Source organism: Chelonoidis abingdonii, chromosome 4 (assembly GCF_003597395.2).
Source record: "Chelonoidis abingdonii isolate Lonesome George chromosome 4, CheloAbing_2.0, whole genome shotgun sequence".
NCBI lineage: Eukaryota > Metazoa > Chordata > Testudines > Testudinidae > Chelonoidis > Chelonoidis abingdonii.
In genome coordinates this window covers 17,529,065-17,548,466 of record NC_133772.1, presented here as the reverse complement: position 1 = coordinate 17,548,466, position 19,402 = coordinate 17,529,065, and the positions used below count along the sequence as shown (strand labels likewise).

At 45.6% G+C, this 19,402-nt stretch overlaps 1 protein-coding gene across 1 annotated transcript; it reads right to left on the bottom strand.

The window, feature by feature from the left end:
- Positions 1 to 4,125: 4,125 nt before the first annotated feature.
- On the bottom strand, positions 4,126 to 11,938 carry LOC116818123 (pepsin B-like). The gene is given in 9 exon segments (XM_032768810.2): positions 4,126 to 4,343; positions 4,668 to 4,766; positions 7,648 to 7,792; positions 8,410 to 8,532; positions 8,727 to 8,926; positions 9,888 to 10,006; positions 10,724 to 10,841; positions 11,425 to 11,578; positions 11,883 to 11,938. Coding segments are annotated over 9 exon segments (1,167 nt in total). The 3' UTR covers positions 4,126 to 4,190.
- Between the last annotated feature and the right edge of the window lie 7,464 nt (positions 11,939 to 19,402).

Genomic DNA, 19,402 nt, shown 5'->3' with positions numbered 1-19,402 from the left:
TAACCTCATGACCCCCTGAGGTGTCCCAACCCCCAGTTTGAGAACCCCTGCTCTACTGGATCATCACCTCTCCTAACTTCAGCAAACTACTTATCAACAAACATTCCTAACAATCTTAGTCATAATAAGCTTCTCTCTCAAAGGCATCCAAATTCAAAGTTTTCATCCCCTTATTTTCTTTCAGTCTCAATATGTTGACTCTTTTCTCCTCTCCTCCCATTCCAATTAGCAGAAACTGCAAACCTACAGGTAACGTTGACCTTGCTTCCAGGAGCTCTGCTTCTTCAAATTAACCCTTAACTATGTGGTGTTCTGTTTTATTAATTCATGCTGGCTGAATGCACACAATATGGTTTGTGCACCAAAATCAGGGGGACACCCCCTCTCAAATCTAGGGCAACATTAGCATGCTCTCTCAGTTCTGCTTGGGCACATACATGCCTTCTGGCTAGTTTATGAAGCACTTTCCTTTCCCAGGCTTCAGACAAGTAAGTTCCCAACTCGCTGCTCCCTATAGATTCTACCATAGCGACGCATGCGCCTCAGCATGCCACCACAAGGGGCCAAGATGCTTCCTGGTGGCAAACAGCTGGCTCTGAAATGAGGGGCATTGGAAACTGAAACAAAGTACCCCTGCTCACAGCCCTTGCCCTGGCACATGACTACATCTAAAAGCTTTTCATGCCCTTCCTTGTGCCAGATATAGAGGCCCAGGGACATTTCTCAGTGGTAAAATGATGAGGCCAAACTGGGCTTTCTTGCATCTGTGAAAATTGTGAGTAAAGGAACCCCACTAACATCAGTGGAATCTTGCTGGTTTTATGCCAGTTTAAATGAAAGCAGGATTTGACTCTTTGGGTCCTTTAATGCTGATCGTTTGCATTCAAGCCCTCAGGCTTTGAGGTCACTGTGTGCTTCCTTTCCCTCAGACAAAATGGGCCGAAGAAGAGTGGGCTGGGAAACCAACATTTATAGATAGACTACCAAAGCACTACTAGAATGCAGCTGCTTCTGGGATGGATGGCAGCAGCTAATTAGCACACAATGCACAACCATGAGGAGAAAGGATATTTTGACCAAGAGGCAGTGGCTAGAGCACTGGGACTCAGGAGACCTGCATTATTGCCACAGCTCTGCTGCTGACCTGCTGTAGAAATCACCACGCCTCAGTTTCCCCTCCCACCCTTTGTGTATTTAGATGATCAGCTCTTTGGGGCAGGGACTCTCTCATATATCTCCATACAGCACCTAGCACAATAAGACCTCAGTTTTAACTGAGGCCTCTAGCTGCTACTGTAATATAAATATTAAATAGTAATAAGCAAGTTCTCCAGGGTAAATCCTTAACCTTACAGAAGTGCCCTGGAATCCAATAACTGTGGATCATAAAGTCTCATCCAATGGACCCAGAGACATAGTAACACACACACAATGCTGGAAGGGCTGCATTGCATTTTCCTGGAAATTCTAGTCTAGTCTACACAGATTCTTATACTGTGCTCATCACCATAGTATCAGAGCACCTTCCAGTAGCACACAAAGCGACAACATGCTTTAGACACGAACTGAACTATGCTGTGGACTGTAGTATCTAATCTCTCTCACCCTTTCCTGCCCAGGTTCCCCTTCTCCAGCGGTAGCCAAAGGCCGATTTGCAAACACAGCATTAGCGGGTGAGCTCCCCACATGCATCAGCTGCATCACGTGAGAGAACCCCCATCCGCTGAGTCCTCAGCCATCCTGGCAGCTCTTCTGCCGGCCTGCACTGCATTTCTGAATCCTGATCCCCCTGAAGTCAATGGCGGAATCCCAGACTCTTCAGCGGGAGCAGGGTTTGGACAACTACTGTCTGTTTTTTTTCCTAGTCCATCACCTCTTTAAGGCTGAGCTTGTGTTTCTGTATTAGGTTCTGCACTGGCAACATGTGAAACAGTAACCAGCCTTAGGCACAACTAAAGCTGCAGTTATGGGAAATCAGGAACTCCATGTACTAGGGCTGTTGATTAATCGCAGTTAATTCACATGATTAGCTCAAAAAAATTAGTCGCCATTAATCCCAGTTTGAATCGCATGTTAAACAACAGAATACCACCTGGATTTTATTTAAAAAGATGTGGATGTTTTTCTACCTTTTCAAAGATACTGATTTCAATTACAATGCAGAACACAAAGTGTACACTGCTCACTTTATATTGTTGTTATTGTTATATTGCTAAAGAGCCACAGTAATACGTCAGCAGCCCCCCATCAGCTCCTCCACCCTGCTCCCAGCACCTCCCACCCACCAGCAGCCCCTGCTCCCTCCCCGCACCTCCAGATCAGCTCTTTCGTGGCATGCAGGAAGCTCTGGAGGGGAGCGAGGGCACTGCAGGTTCAGGGGAGGGGGCGGGAAGGGGTAGAGTGGGAGCAGAGCCTGTGGCAGAGCCAGGGGTTGAGCAGTGAGAACCCCTCGGCACAATGGAAAGTTGGAGCCTGTAGCTCCAGCCCCAGAGTCGATGTCTATACAAGGAGCCGCATATTAACTTCTGAAAAGCCGCATGTGGCTCCAGAGCCACATGTTGGCCACCCACCCCTGCTTTAGCACATCTAACATGTAAATGTCTTGCGACGCTGGCTACACCAGTACCATGCGAATGACTGTTCTTACTTTCAGGTGACACTGTAAACAAGAAAAAGCAGCATTATCTTCTGCAAATGTAAACAAACTTGTTTCTCTGAGCGATTGGCTGAACGAGAAGTAGGACTTAGTGGACTCGTAGGCGCTAAAGTTCTACATTGTTTTGTTTTTGAATGCAGTTTTTTTTTTGTACATAATTCTACATTTGTAAGTTCAACTTTCATAATAAAGAGTTTGCACCACAGTACCTGTATTAGGTGAATTGAAAAATACTCTCTCTTTTGTTTCTTACAGTGCAGATATTTGTAATAAAAAATAAATATAAAGTGAACACTGTACACTATGTATTCTGTGTTGTAATTGAAATCAGTATACACCTCTACCCTGATATAACACGGTCCTCTGAAGCCAAAAAAATCTCACGGCATTATAGGTGAAACCACGTTGTATCCAGAGGTTAAAGTAAGCCATGCCAGACTGGACCGGCTTCCCCAGCAGCAATTTAAAGGGTCTGGTGCTCCAGCCACTGCAGGGTGCCCCAGGCCCTTTAAATCACCTCTGGAGCTCTGGCAGTGAGGCTTGGGTAGTGATTTAAAGGTCCTGGGGCTCCACACTAATTCAGATATAACGCGTTAAAGCAGAGGGGCTCGGGTGGTGCTTTAAAGGGCCCAGGCTCCCTACTGCTTTACCGCATTATATCCAAATTCATGTTATATCAGGTCACGTTATATTGGGGTAGAGGTGTATTTGAAAATGTAGAAAACATCCAAAAATATTTACATAAATGGTATTCTATTATTGTTTAACAGCATGATTAATTGTTTTAATTGCATGGCTAATCGCAATCAATTTTTTTAATCACTTGAAAGCCCTACCACATACTATTCCACTGGTTAGGGTAGTCTTGGATAGGAACAGAGGCAGAGCCTCAGGACGTCTATGCGATGGTAATAGCGTGTAAATACAGAGCGCAAACAGGATCTTTACCTCCTTCCCAGCAACCACATTTTGGCCCACTATCCCCATCCCATCTGAGAATCTCAAAGCCTATTGCAAACATAAGGGGATGAAGCTGCCCACATCCCCTTGCCAGCTAGTCAAGAATCAGCATCTCCATTACAGCTGTGCAAAGAAAGGCCATTCTGTGGTGCAGAAGATTTTCTAATAGGAACAAAAGGGGGGGTTAATCCATTTTTCTCAATGGGAGCTGCTAAGTGCTTAGCTGTTTTGAAATTGGGGCAGAAATGGATCACTGAGAGGTTAATTTCCTCCTTTATACCTGCGTAGCAATTGGTGTGTGCTGATAAGGTTGTGATACCACAAACAAACAGCTGGGCTCAATCTTCACTCAACAAAAAGGAATTTGACTCTTTTCAGTTTATTCGCAATAATACATTTGGAGAGCACTGATTGTTACCCACAAGCCAAAAGCAAGTTACGGCTGTATGCAAGGTACATTAAGAAAGATTCAATTTGTCCATATGAACTCAGTCTGATTCCAACAGTGTCCAGGAGAGAAGATTGAGACAGGAAAAGGAATGCCTTCATGTGGTTCTGGTGAGGCCTGGTTGGGCTAGGCTGATGGGGCAAAGCCCACTCTGTTATTAGCCATATCAAAGACAGAATAATATTCCCTAAGGAAGATGTTACCCAGGATCCAGATTGGCTGCTCATTCTGAGAAGATACGTAAGTGGTCTCAACCGCAACGCTGCAGTAGCCATTGTTCTGTAAGAGGGAAAAAGAGATAGACACATCTCTAGGGCTGTGTAGGCTGCACTCTGAAGTGCCAGTGGAATTTTTAGGAGCTTTGCAATGGTTTTGAAGGGAGCAGGAGCAGGCCCCCATAAGCTCGCATTGTTGGAACACAAACACCTCATCATTTTTTGAGTGCTGTTAGAAATGACAGGCAAACAGAGCTGCAGTGTGGTGGGGTGGGGGGGAAAAGGTCTCTGCCTTTGCAGAGAAGCTCTGACTCCCGATTGGGAAACCATGCATGGTTTATTGTCTCTGTAAGATAGAAGTTGGTTTTGCCTTTAAAGTAATACATACATTGAGGACGTAGACTGAGGGGGGCAGCGGGAACTGAGATCCGTTAATGATGAAGGTGATGGTCGGCATGTCCTGGATGCTGCTGCAGTCAGCCACGTACTGTGGAAGAAAAGAACAAGAGGGGGTTAAGACAGTAACAACCTAGAGCAGAGACTGCTCCCAACAGAGGAGAATGGCCACTATATGGTATCTATCGTTCCACCCAACTGAGGGCAGAAATTCATGCTGGGAGAAGCATTTTGGTGAAAAATGCAGTTTCAGGTGGACCAAAACTATTTGTGAACTTGGCCTGATAGTTTCAACTGTGGAAAGTTTTTCAGGGCCAGGAAACCACGTGCCAACGCTCAGACATGTGTTCCCTCTTTGTAACTTTTAGCCCCATGGTAAGGGCCCTTTCCTGGGAGATAGGAAGTCTACATTCAAATCCCCACCCGGTAGCTGGACTTGAACTCAGAGCTCTTCTGTGCTGAGTGCTCTAACCACTAGGCTATTGAGGGGTGTGTTTTTCTCAGTCTCGCCTGTTGAAGCTGTTCCATTTCAACATGAGAATCAGGCAGAGAACGATTTAAATCTCTTTAGCATTATAAATATTTAAGCTTTTATACAAAGAGGAACAAGCTTCAACAGAAGCAATCGAGAGCAACCCAGCCCTGTAAGCCTGTGACTTGACTCACTCCTATAGTAAACTAGCCTTGATCAGCCACTAAAATTGAGAAAAAATTACTCCAGTGCTTAAGGCATCCCCACCTCAGGAATGCCCCTACCAAGAGTTATAACACCAAGGGCTGTAACGTAGCGACACCCAGGCACTAGGAAGTTTTAGGGAGGATACAGAAAGACCCCCACAAACCGTGAAATAGATCAGTGTGACAAAGTTCCTCCTCTACCTTGGTGGGTCCTGCGCTTCTTGGCAGATTTGCTCACCTCAGTGATCTTCCCCACAGTCTGGGTCAACTCCTCCTGTGTCTGATCAGGAGTTGGGAGGTTTGGGGGGAACCCAGGCCCGCCCTCTACTCCGGGTTCCAGCCCAGGGCCCTGTGGATTGCAGCTGTCTATAGTACCTCCTGTAACAGCTGCATGACAGCTACAACTCCCTGGGCTACTTCCCCATGGCCTCCTCCAAACACCTTCTTTATCCTCACCACAGGATCTTCCTCCTGATGTCTGATAATGCTTGTCTCCTAAATCCTCCAGCAGTACACTCTCTCACTCTCAGCTCCTTGCCTTCTTGCTCCCAGCTCCTCACTCGCACTCCTTCTCCTCTGGCTCCTCCCTGCCTGACTGGGGTGAGCTCCTTTTTAAACCCAGGTGCCCTGATTAGCCTGCCCTGATTGGCTGCAGGTGTTCTAATTAAAGTAGCTATCTCCACTGCCTTCTAGAAAGGTCTTAATTGGCTCCAGGTGCTTGATTAACCTGGAGCAACTGCCATTTGGTTACCATGGTCCTAGGGATTTGTTTAGCCTGGGGCTAACATACCTGTTTCTCAGTACTTTACTGTAACCATCTGGCCTTGCCCCATCACATCAGATAAGCTCTGACCCGAGAATTTATGCTGACCATGTTCACAAACAAAGAAGGTTATAAATAGGTGACAATTCGGGCATGAAAGATAAAGCACAAAAAAGATCTGAGCGGGGAGGAGGAAACATAGGTGCTAGTGCACGACAGGTTACATTTTGCTACCTAGGGCGATCGAATAATGTCATAGGTTTAGTGAAGTTAAAGGTGGTCACTAGTTTACCTATGTAATGCAAATAAAAAGCAATGCTCTTTGGGAACCAGAGCTAGAATTCTGAGCGCTCTGCATGACCATGACATGCAAAGGCATCAACCAGCACTCCCGGACGAGTGAATCCTGACTGGGTGAAGTTTGTCTGTATATTGGGAGCGGTGAGCATAAGAGATTGGCTTGACCTATATGTTCTCTGTACATTGCTAATAAATAGATGTTCAGAGCATAGCTGTGTGAGGCTCTTCACTGGGAAAAGTTCCCGCAGACCCGTATGGCCCTGAGCACTGTGAGTAAGGGCGGGTACTTAAACTGACCAGGTTTTCCTTGAGCCCAGTGAGAAAGGGTAGGTGCTTTACATCCGTCCATAAGCCCTCGGTAGAGAGAAGGTGGGGGTACCTAAACTAACCGGGGCACGCCGTGAGCCCTCGATAGCGTATAGGCACAGTGTCCTAGATTTTTGCAGGTAACAGCCCAGAATATCCTGGCCCTGGTGGTTAGAGCACTCCCCTGGGAGAGAGGAAACTCTGATTTCAAGTCCCTGCTCCAGAGCAGCAGTTCAGACCTGAGGCTCTCCCATTCCCTAACCAGGGGGTTATCAGTTATCAAGGGAAACGCTCACACCAGATTTTGTGGCTTGACATGAACTTTACCAATCTGCTGAAAGATGACCATTTTTGGAACGGAACCAAATATTTCCCCAGAATTTTTGGTTGTCTGGAGAAACTGCAAAACCAGTTATTCACACAGCTGTAATAAAAACCCCTCTGCAGCACTCTGCCATTACATAGGCAGCAATTCACCAGCTTCACACACGCTCTTCTGCCTGATGTGTGGCCACCCACAATGGTACGCCCATTTGGCCTGCTTCAGATCTCATGCTGACTTTACACTGAGACAGCACTTCAGGGTGTGTAAGTCAACGTCACTCCAGAGCTACCCCCATTTACACCAGCCAATGATCTGGCCCACTGACTTCAGCAGAATTGCTTCTGATTTACACTGGGGAAAGGGAGATCAGAAGCTCTCCCCCCCAAACTCAGGGGAGACTTTCTGTTCCCCAGATGTAGTTAATGCTGTCACCAGCTTTAAACTTCTGGTTTAAACCCTTGAGCTCTTCTAGGAACCCTTGTATGATCACCCAAAAGCCCATCAGCCTCATCTTCTTGTGTCTTGGATTCCTCGTGTCAGACATTGCAAAATCCCTCACAGATGTCCTCGGCAGTGCGGCAAGGCACCTGTTGCTCCTACCTCTCCATTGGATTCCTGGGCACCCACAGCCTGCAGGAAGTCCTCCATGTACTGCTGTGGGACGGTGAGCAGAAAGGTCCCAGTGTCCACAATGCCCTGGCAGCCTTGACTGCATCAGCCAGTCGCCTGCTGTCCAATAGCGAACCTAAGGAGGGAAACCCAACAGAGTTCACTGTGCACGTCTATCAGGCACAAGAATGCCTCTGATGCAGGCTGAGCCAAGAGTACAAGGCTTCAGATACTCCGTAACGTGCAGTTCAGTGACCTCTTATTCTATAGAGTCAAGCACTGTCACTGGCCCCAATTCAGCAAAGGACACAGCACACACTTAACTTTCAGTGTGTGCTTATCTCCCTCTCTCTTCAGCAAAGCACTTAAGCATGCCCCTATCTCTAAGTCGCTGCTTCAAGACTTAGACATGTTTAAAAATACTGCTTAAGAGCTCTGCTGAATTGGGGTCTAGGAGAGGCACTTTTAGCATTACTTGAACCAAAACCCTGGATTCAAAGTCTTTTGAGAGTGTCTGAAATCCAGACCCAACCTTTATCCTGGGCCAAGATCAGATCTTGTGTAAGTAATAATCTCTCTAGGCTAACTAGAGAATGGGACAGAAACCCTCCTTTGTTCAGCCTCAAGCACAGAAAAGTAGAGTTTACCAAAGGCAGCTGACTTCACTAATTGCAGCTGGAAAGTGCCCATGGACAATAAAGAGGAAAGGCTCACGCCCATGTTAATAAAGGGAGGATTGCAAACAGAACTTACTCCTCAATACCAATCTTCCAGTAAACTTCTTGGGTAACAGGTACCCAGGTAATCTGGCCAGAGAACAGCTGGGTGTCAACGCCTCCCAAGATGACTTCCCCTCCGTATTCATACGTGGGTTGCCTGGAAACACAAATGGTTAAAATATCAGACAGGGATCAAATTCTGCCCTGTGGAGCATGGGGCGTAAGATACATGTGGATGGGGGGACTGGGTGATGGATTGACAGTAAGAAACCAGACTAATGGTGGGGGGAGAGAGAGAGATGGAAATATAGACTGAAAATACATAGGAGGGGTGTGAGAGAGAGATCTTACCTTGAGAAATAGAAACTGAAGATGGGTTCAGTAAGCTGGCCCTGCTGCAGAATCTGCTGCATAAGTGTGCTGTACCCTGGTATGGCTACGGGAGGATAAGCCATTCCCAAAATCCCATCAAAATACGTATAATAGAAGGGGCTGCTAGGCTCATCCTGACTCAGACCAAATTCCTGGTGCTCAATGGTGATGTTCTGGATCTACCAGGGGGAAAAAATCATTGCTCTTGGCTAGAATTTTATTCTAAATGTTGACAACAAAAACCACCAACTATTTCATTCTTGAGGGTGGCTGACGCTCAAGACAGTCCGATAAAGCACATCCTTAGGGTTAGATGCCGACCTAATGCTTCTCTATGCAGCTGCATATACTCCATATGGGATGGGAGTCAGCTGAGGACAGTGTCTCAATCAGAAAAGAAAATTCAAGGCACAGCAAAATCGGAGGAAAAAAAAACCCCATAGCCATAGAATTTGTACCAAGTAATTGTTAGTATAGCTAGCGTTATTCCTAACTGACCTATGCACTGGTTAACTCAAGGCTTGTCTACACGAGACATGTTTAACTTAAATCATTTTTTAAACCAGTTCAGCTAAACTGGTGCAAACTCCTTTGTAGAAGCTTTTCTCTCGCTTTAAGAGTGGCTTTATGTCACTTTGCTTAACGAAGCTAACCCACTCTTATGTTCCTGATCAACTTCAGTGACACCAAAATAAACCATTCAAAATAACACAAGGGCATCCACCCTGGGGTTTGCTCTGATTTTACTAAATCGGTTTAAACTCACGTCTTAAGTTAAAACTGGTGCAAGTTTCTCATGTACACAAGCCCTTATTATGTCCTGTATTAACAGGGTCTAATTAACAACATAAAAATCATATGTACAGGACCAAATTCACTGCTGGTGTCACAACATGGAGGCCAGTGGAATTCAGCTCATAAAGTGTCCTCAGATAAATGTCTCCAAGCCCACTGCAGTTAAACTAGAAAGACGGATTACGTATTTCTGCTGCTATGTGGGGTACACACTTCAATAAGTTGCATTCAGAACAAGACTTTATTATCCACAACCCCACGTTTTTAATCCCAATGCTCTTTGACGGTGCCAGAGACACAGCTCAAATGACAATGTGTGATGGGGGTGGCGCAAATTTCACTTACGGTCACTGTGTCGTAACCTAAAACCACAGTCAGGTCTCCAAACCCATAGTCCAGGGTGTAGGTCACGCCAATGTCGGAAAAGGTGGATGACTGGTTGGGGTTGAACCTTGCATGATTGGCTAGATTAAAAACAAGACTGCAACATCATGGCCATTCTCTTTGGTAGCTGCAATGTGATTTGAGCTGATCTCATTCAACTGCGGACTGAGTGCCCTGATGAGGCAGCATTTCCCCAACAGCTGACTTCCCATGGAGTGAAAGAACAGGACCAAGACTCAGCCCAGGAGTTCTTATATGACAGAGCAAAGCACTGATATTAAGCCAGATAACCTCAGACTTTTTTTAATGCACATCTTCTTTATTTACCTATATTGTACCTGTAACCATAACATTTAAGAATTATGTGCCAGATCCTCAGCTGATATAAATAAGTATAATTCTATTGAAGTCAATTTATACCAGCTAAAACTCTGGGTAATAGTTATGCCATTCACAGCATTTGTTGTCTCCCAGCACAACTGCTTAAACTTTAGCATACACACTACAGTATTTTGCAGTGCAGTATCTCAGCTGTAGAGTTTTGGACTACCACTTTAGAAAACTGTAGTACCTTTTATGAGGAAAGAGTGATTCATACTGTATTCAAGGCTTAGAAAAGAGCTTTAGCAGGCTAGCAGATATCTTAGTATGACATTCACAAATACTGTCTGAGAGGATCATTTTTGGTTTGGAAGATGCTATAGCTTCTTGTCTAGTTGGAATTTGACTCCACTTCTCAGAAACAATGCACCCAGGACATGCATTTACCGAATATTTAACAGCTGAGCAGTACTCACAACAGGCCTCAGTCTGGCAGTAAGTAGAGGGCACCCACAGGTTGGAGGATCCAGTGTCGAAGAGAACCAAGAAGTTCTGGGGCGGAGTTCCAATGCTGATCTCTCCAAAGTAGAAGGACTACAAAGAGAGAAGACGTGTGGGATGGGGGATTCCTTTGTGCTCTTGATCATTTTCCAACATTTTGATTTCTCTAGCATCTTTCATTTGAAGATGCCAAATGTCTTTACAGCTTTTAAGGAATTAAGGTCCACAGGGGTGGTCCATTATTTTGCATATGCGGGAACTGAGGTATGAAGAAGAGAAGTGATTTGCCCAATTCACCTAGTAAGTCAGTCAAAGCCAGGAACAGAACTGTGACTTCTTGACGTCCAGTTTCTGGAGAAGACACGTGATGTGTCTCAAGGAACACAGCAAACACTTGGGAGTGATAAAGTGGAAGTGGGAGGAAGCAGGGCAATCTAGACTCTGCTTTTACTCCAAATGGAAATACAGTTGGAAGCAGAATCTGTGTGTTCATTGTATTCTGTTAGATTTTTTCATCCAAACCACTTCAAAATAGTTACAGATTTCCAAAGACTGAAAAGAGGGATCTATTGACTTATAACCACAGAAGTACATAGATTGACTAGGTAATAAGAAAGGAAAGAAGGCTAGCAAGACTACATAAAGAAAGGAGACAGGGAAGAGCTTTAATACTCACATCCAGGTAGTTGGCTATTGGTACATCAGCGACATTGTAATTATTGAAGTGGTACTTCCTGGCGGGATCAACTTTGTGATGCTTCAGAAAATCCTCCAGAACTCTTTTCTCCTTCATCACCTCTCGCATAGACTTTCCTTTCTTCAGAGTGACTCTGTAAGAACAAGAGCAGCTCAGGAAATGGTTCGTCCTCCCAAGCATCTCTCATGTTGTTCCTCTCTGTATCCTGCCATAATGCTGTTCCTTCCTCTTAAGTACTTCCTACAGATCAGTGTGTTACCACCCAAAGTGAGGACACCTGAGCAGAGGCAGAAATATATTTACAAATATCATACAGTTAGTAGCACTTTGTAAGGAACATAAGGACATTACTTAGCAGAATACAGAAATGCTCATTTATTTACTATGTGGATACTTCTACGCACTCCTCACTACAATATCTGTTCTGGAATACTCACCTCACCAGCCCTTCTGAGAGCTGGAGACAAACCAGAGCCAGGATGAGCCACTTCATGGTGCTCAATTTTTCCACCAAGCAGCTGCTGATCAGAACACGTCGGTCACTGCCGCAAGACTAGGCTGACGCATCTAATCTACAATCCCTACTTTTATATCCTGGGCACTGCCCCCTGCTCCATTATGTGCTGGCACCCAAATTCCCATATCATAGTGCTCACCCAGCGTCAACACTTGGTGTATTTTATTTCTCTCTGAAGTATTAAGATGTTTGTTTCTTTTGTCGGGTGCTGAGCTTGTAAAGCAATTAGCACCTTTGACAGCAAGATCAAACAGTTAAGATCTGCTCAGAAGCAAACATCTGCTCACAACAAAAGAAAGGTGTTGTCAAATGTCAACACACTGGAGCCTTATCTGTTTGCTCCAAAACTTCCTTGCCAAAAACGAAGAAATCCATTGCTGGCTGCAATGGATGGAAATTTGATACAGTTCTCTCTTTTTGACCCTAGTGGTTAGCCAAAATTCAAGGCCTTGCTGATTGTTTTGCTTAGGAGAAGAAAGTGATGTTGGAGTCAGATATTTCTTTGATGCAATCTGGTTCACTTACAAAGACCATACAAAGTCCTGTTTCCATGAAAACAACAAGAATCAAACATCAGGAGAAAGTTTCTTTGCTCACAGTTCCAAGCCATTTTCTAGCTAGCACTTAGCCCCAAAATCTTCCTCTTTCTATGCTCTGTCTCAAAGCCACTCTCCCAGGCCTTTCCTGAATTTGTTTCTGTGGTGTTTCTCTTCTTCCCTCACACACACAGACACACCACTCCAGTCCAATCGATCCCTCAGTCCTGAGTTTATTGGATCACAGTTAGAGCTGTGTGAATAACTGATTTTTTTTAGATCATTGGATCTTTAAAAAAAAATTGGGGGTCAAAGTGCATTGTTTAACCCAGAACAAAGCCTTTGGTTTTGCTTTAGAGCTTATTCATGAATAAATACAATAAATAAATAAACTAGGAGTACATTTCTAAACAAAATTTGTTGTGACTCACTCAAAAAGCTTCATTTATAAAATGTCATAACCAAACACTCGTTTGTTTTTTCAACTGAAACAATTTGGTGAGTTTGAAACAAATTTTCAGAATGTTTTGGTTGAAACAAATCTGCATTTTTGTGGAAAAATTTCAGCCCAAAAATTCTGCTCTGCTGTGAGTGCAACAGAATTCCCTTTGGGCCTCAAAGCTGGCTCCTACTCCTGTCTTGCCTGTGGTTTTGCTTTGGGTGGAGGTTTCCATTGTTTCAGCTATTTATGCCTTAAAGGAGGTCCATTCTGTTTTTCATTTATCCTCAATGAAAGACCGCCATTATGCCTACCAGCTTCAAGAGGTTTAACCCAAACCCATAGCAATCCTAATGGTGGAGCCGAGCAGTTATATGGAGGTTACATTCACTAGATTCTGCTCTCACTTACCCCAGTGTAAATCTAAGTCATATCTACACTACCATATATGTCAGCAAAACTTATGTCACTCAAGGGTGTGAAAACACTCACACACACACACACACAAACCGGGGTCACATAAGTTCCACCGGCTTCTCCCACCAACATAGCTACTGATGCTCATTGGGGGTGGTTTAGTTATGTTGATGGGGAAGCTCTCTCGCACTGGCAAAGAGCAGCTACACGAGAGATCTTACAGTGGCACGGGTGCATCGGCACAGCTCTGCCACTGTAAAGTCTTTCATATAGACATTGCTCTAGAATAGAATTGGTTGGTTCATTTTTTTTCCTGTAAAAAATTTCCATGTAAATGGAAACATTTTATTTCTATCAACATTTCTTCTACTTTCTTAAAAAGAAACTCCAAACTTTTAAATATTTCAATTTAAAGGTGTTTTGGGGTTAAAACATACAAAATTTCATAGAAATCCTAATTTTTGAGGGAGACATTTTCCATTTTTGTCAAAATAACATTTCTTAATAGCCGCGGACGTCGATCCCGCTCCGTGAGGACAGGAGGTAAGTTGAAATAATATACTTCAACTTCAGCTACGCTGTTCCCATAGCTGAAGTTGTATATCTTACATCGACCCCGCCCCCTAGGGAAGACCAGGGGTTTGGCTACACTTGCAGCTGTACAGCGCTGGGAGTTAAAGCTTTCTTCATACAGCTGTGTAGGGAAAGCGCTGCAGTGTGGCCACATTTGCAGCATTTGCAGCGGTGTTGGGAGGGGTGCATTATGGGCAGATATCCCAGCGTTCAAGTGGCTGCAACGTGCTTTTCAAAAGAGGGGTGTGGGGTGGAGTGTGACAGGGAGCATGGGAGAGAGTGAATTTTTGGAGCTGACACTGTGTCAGCAGCTGCCTTGCAAATTCCAACCACTTCCCCCACCCCTCTCTCAGTCACTCTTAAATGCAAATAGCCTTCAGATCAGCTAAGCAGCTGCTCCAAGGGACTCCCTCCTCCCGCCCCAGCCGTGCTGTTTCTCTCCTCAAGCAAACACTAGCTGTGGACATTCCCTGCCTGCCTCTGCTCCAGCAAACAATTGCTGTGTTTGTTTTTTAGATAAGCAGCTCCGGGAGCCCCGAGTTCACAACAAAACAAAGAGAATTCTTTAGTTAAAAGCATTATGGGAAAATTCCGGAGGTCAGTTACAGCATAGTAAGATTAATCACTGTTTACACTGGCACTCCAGCGCTGCAGCACCAGCTCTGTTCTCTTTATTCCTCTCGTCCATGTGGAGTACAACCAGCGCTGTAGCCTGGGAGATACAGCGCTGTATGTGCCTTGCCAGTGTGGACGGGGTGTAAGTTGCAGCGCTGTAAAGCCACTACCAGCGCTGCAACTCTCCAGGGCCTTAGGGCTTGGCTACACTCGAAACTTCAAAGTGCTGCCGCAGGAGCGCTTCTGTGGCAGCGCCTTGAAGTGCAAATGTGGTCGTGTCGCCAGAGCTGGGATAGAGCTCTCCCAGCACTGCAGGTACTCCACCTCCCTGAGGGGATTAGCTTGCAGCGCTGGGAGCCGCCGTCCCAGCGCTGGGGCACTGTTTACACTAGCGCTTTGCAGTGCTGTAACTTGCCGCAAAAACACACCCCTGAGCGAGAAAGTTGCAGTGCTGTAAAGCACCAGTGTAGCCAAGGCCTAAGATTTACCAAATCCGCACAACCCAGTTTCTATAGCACCTCACTGGTTACCCAGAAACCAACAACACAAGGCTTGGCTACACTCACACTTGACAGCGCTGCAACTTTCGCGCTCAGGGGTGTGAAAAAACACCCTCCTGAGCGCTGCAAGATGCAGCGCTGTAAAGCTTCAGTGTAATCAGGGCAGCAGTGCTGGGAGCACGGCTCCCAGCGCTGCACGCTACACCCGTAAAGGATGTGGTTTACATGCAGCGCTGGGAGAGCTCTCTCCCAGCGCTGCCCCTCTGACCACACTCACACTTCAAAGCGCTGCCGCGGCAGCGCTTTGAAATTCCAAGTGTAGCCATACCCACAGTTCCCTTGAAGTAAACCAGCCTTAGGGCTTGGCTACACTTGAGAGTTTCAGCGCTGTTGGTGGCTTTACAGCGCTGTAACTTACTCCCCGTCCAGATCTTATACCACTCTCTCTCTGTCTCCCCCACAGTCCCTGTCACACTCCACCCCACACTCCTCTTTTGAAAAGCATGTTGCAGTCACTTGAATGCTGGGATAGCTGCCCATAATGAACCACTCCCAACACCCCTGCAAATACTGCAAATGAGGCCATACTGCAGCGCTTTCCCTACACAGCTGTACAAAGACAGCTTTAACTCCCAGCGCTGTACAGCTGCAAGTGTAGCCAAACCCTTAGGCCTCCACCCAGACATCCAAGTCAAATAGGATGAGGATTACTGAAAATCTTATTCATCACATAAAAAAGTTGTACTAATCCCAAAGGATCGGACACATTACCTCCCAGGTTTATGAATGTTCCAGACCTTACCCAAATACACACTTACAGCCAATCCTTATCAACTAAACTAAAATTTATTAAAAAAGAAAAGCGCGAGAGTATTGATTAAAAATCAGTATACATACAGTCAGGAGAACAGTTCTGAGCTCAGATTCATAGTAAAGCTTTGCAGTTGCAAAGAGTTCTTTCAGAAATAGTCCATAGGTTATAGTTCAATGTCCATATTCAGGGTGAATCCAGACTGGAGATCTCAGCCTTGTGGCTTAAGTTTCCTCTGCATGAAGCATCAAGCAGATCAGAGATAAAAAGAATTGGGACCCTAGGCATCTTTATACAATTTCAGGCTGCCTTGTGACAGCTCCAAGTCCTTTGGTGAACAATAGGCACTTATAGGGACTTTTGAAGTAGATCCATTTCCTAAGCATCACTGGTAATTAGCTACAGATTAACATAGGCAATTGCCCATTTTTCTATCGTTCTCAGGTGATTTGCTATACCTTTCAAAGAGAAACGAACACAGTGATGTTAATATGTTTACAGTTCATCTAAATGTTAGTATGTTCTTTTGGTCTCTGACTCAATAGCTATAGAGACAGACAAAAACCTGTTTACAGGGCTAGCATCAAACAAGATATGAGTACACACATACAATTAGCATCACCTCTAATTTCCAACACTATAGGTTTGCATTTCAAAGTTCTAGCCTACCTACCATGGAATGGCCTTAATTACCATTTACATACTGTTCTAACATCTCTCTAATGGGGTTGGATCTGAGTTACTACAGAGAATTCTTTCCTGGGTGCTGGCTGGTGAGTCTTGCCCACATGCTCAGGGTTTAACTGATCACCATATCTGGGGTCGGGAAGGAATTTTCCTCCAGGGCAGATTGGCAGAGGCCCTGGAGGTTTTTCGCCTTCCTCTGCAGCATAGGGCACAGGTCACTTGCTGGAGGATTCTCTGCACCTTGATGTTTTTAAACCACGATTTGAGGACTTCAGTAACTCAGACATAGGTTAGAGGTTTGTTACAGGAATGAGTGGGTGAGATTCTGTGGCCTGCGTTGTGCAGGAGGTCAGACTAGATGATTATAATGGTCCCTTCTGACCTTAAAGTCTATGAGACTCTGCATCAGTTATGCTGCAGGATGCTTAACCCTTTCTGGCCATACATCACACTTTGTATAAGATTTGTTGCAATTATATAACAGCAGTAGCAACAATGATTTGCAAGGTCATATTGTAATTAGACAATGTCACACTCCCACACATGAAAACCATATATTGCCTTGTAGCCGCTAGGATTGTACCTCATGTTAGTTGCCTTGTGTTCATTAACATGAGGTAGGAACATACCATTTTTTAGAGTGAGCAAAATCACAATTGGTGATGAAGATAGGTCCCTAATCCTGGGATGCCTGCAACACAGGGACTGGTAGTGATCTGCTCATGTAGATAAAAAAATTACTTTATAAATGTTTGTATGTCTGGGTGACATTTACTTGTCTGATTGCTCAGCAGAGGGCTGAGCTACCAATATTGCGAGACTGGAACAGCGCACATAGCTAACAATATATATGATGAAAAAAAGTTGGTGGCTTTACTGAGCATAATGGCAGCTAAAACCCATAACCTGCTGCACAACCTTACTCCTGTTAAACCAACCGATGAAAGATTTGCTGAGATTATGGAAATTCTGTCAAGTCACTGCTCCCCAATGCTTCCGAAAGCAAATATAAGACATAAAAGCAAAAATTGTGCTTAACGATGGGAGCTCATCCAGTAACCTTTTGTGATAAGGTGAAAAGGTAGAGGAAGAGCTGCAGCAGCTACAGGAGGCTGAAATTGTATCCAAGGTTAACTGCAGTGAATGACGCACCCTTATAGCGTCAGCAGGAAAAGAATGGGGCTGTCGGTATTTACAGCGATTTCAAGGTAACACACATGAAAGCAAAAACTTCACCGGAGGGCAATGCCTACATTTTTTCAAGCTCATCCACTACTGTTTGCAATACAGCCAGGGACAGAGAGCTCTGGAAATCTAAGGTTAACTGGAGTGAATGCAGCACCCCCTATAGAGGCCGTTTCAAGGATCCCATCAAGTAGGGTGACCAGATAGCAACTGTGAAAAAACGGGACAGGTGGTGGGGGGGTAATAGGTGCCTATATAAGAAAAAGTCCCAAAAAACAGGACTGTCCGTCCCTATAAAAATGGGACATCTGGTCACCCTACCATAAAGTCCATATTGCATGCGGATCAGCATACTTTACATGGAAGAGAGATTAGATTTGCATCATTAGCTATGAAGAGCATTTATCCATGATCAACCTCGCCCAGACCTGTCTCCAAATTAACAGGCAAAGGTTTACCCAATCTAACAGGCTAGTGTTTGGAATCGTTTGTGCACCTGCTATTTGGCAGTGAGCCATGGGCTGCGTATCATAGGACATTCCTGGGACGCAATTTTACTAAGACAATATACTAGTCCTGGCGACAGATATGAAGAGCATTTTGAGACCCTCCAAAAGTTACTTGTGAGGCTGGCTGGGCAGGGGCTTAGAGCAAACAAAGGGAACTGTGAACTTGTCACAGAGTCACATACATCTTGTGGCCACACCACTGACCAGACAGGTTATTCAGATCCCAAGAGAAAGCTGAATCTGTTCTTAGCACAACCCAGCCACAAAACTTGCCCTATGGTTACATGCCTTCTGGGGCCTGGTCATTTAGTACCATCAGGGCCGGTGCAACCAGTTAGGTGACCTAGGCGGTCGACTAGGACACTGGGATTTGGGGGGGTGGCATTTTCTTCGACAGTGACCACAGTGGCCAGATCTTCAGCCGCCGCCAGCATTTAGGCAGAGGGAGCTGGGTCAGGGGAGTGCAGGGAGGGTCGCCTGCAGCAAGTAAGATAGGGGTGGCACGCAGGGGAACTCCCTGCCCCAGCTCATCCCCATCCCACCTCCTCCCCGAGCACGCCGTGCCTGCTTCACTTTTCCCGCCTCCCAGGCTTGCAGCGCCAATCAGCTTAGGTGCCACAAGCCTGGGAGGCGAGAGAAGTGAAGCCGCGAAGGCATGCTCGGGGTGGAGGCGGGGCAGGAGTGAGCTGGGGCGGGGGGGGTGCCTCAGGATGGAGGGTGGGGAGCTGCCGCAGGTAGGGCACCTCATGGTGGAGGGGGGGAGCTGCTGCGCAGGGGTGGGAGGGCAAGGTGAAAGTTTCGCCTAGGGCGCAAAACATCCTTGAATCGGCCCTGAGTACCATTGGTTCTTACTAGAGCTGGTGGGAAATAATTTGTCTGATTCATTTCCCAAGAAAAACACACTTTTTGCAAAACCATGGGAAAATTTCAGGTTTTGCCAAAAAAAAAAGTCAACTCCCTGTCAGGAAAATCAAAGTGACAGCTCCCCGGCAGGCAGGCTGGGATGCTCTTGTCAATTTCACTTCTGCCTGCCTGCAGCTGAAGGGGGCATGGAGGCTGAGCACCCAGGCTTTCTGTCCTGCCAGTCCCAGATCTGGGTGGGGAGGCTAAGCTGAAATCAGGATCCTTGTCTTCTATTGCTGAAGCCACTAGAATCCTGCCCAAGCAG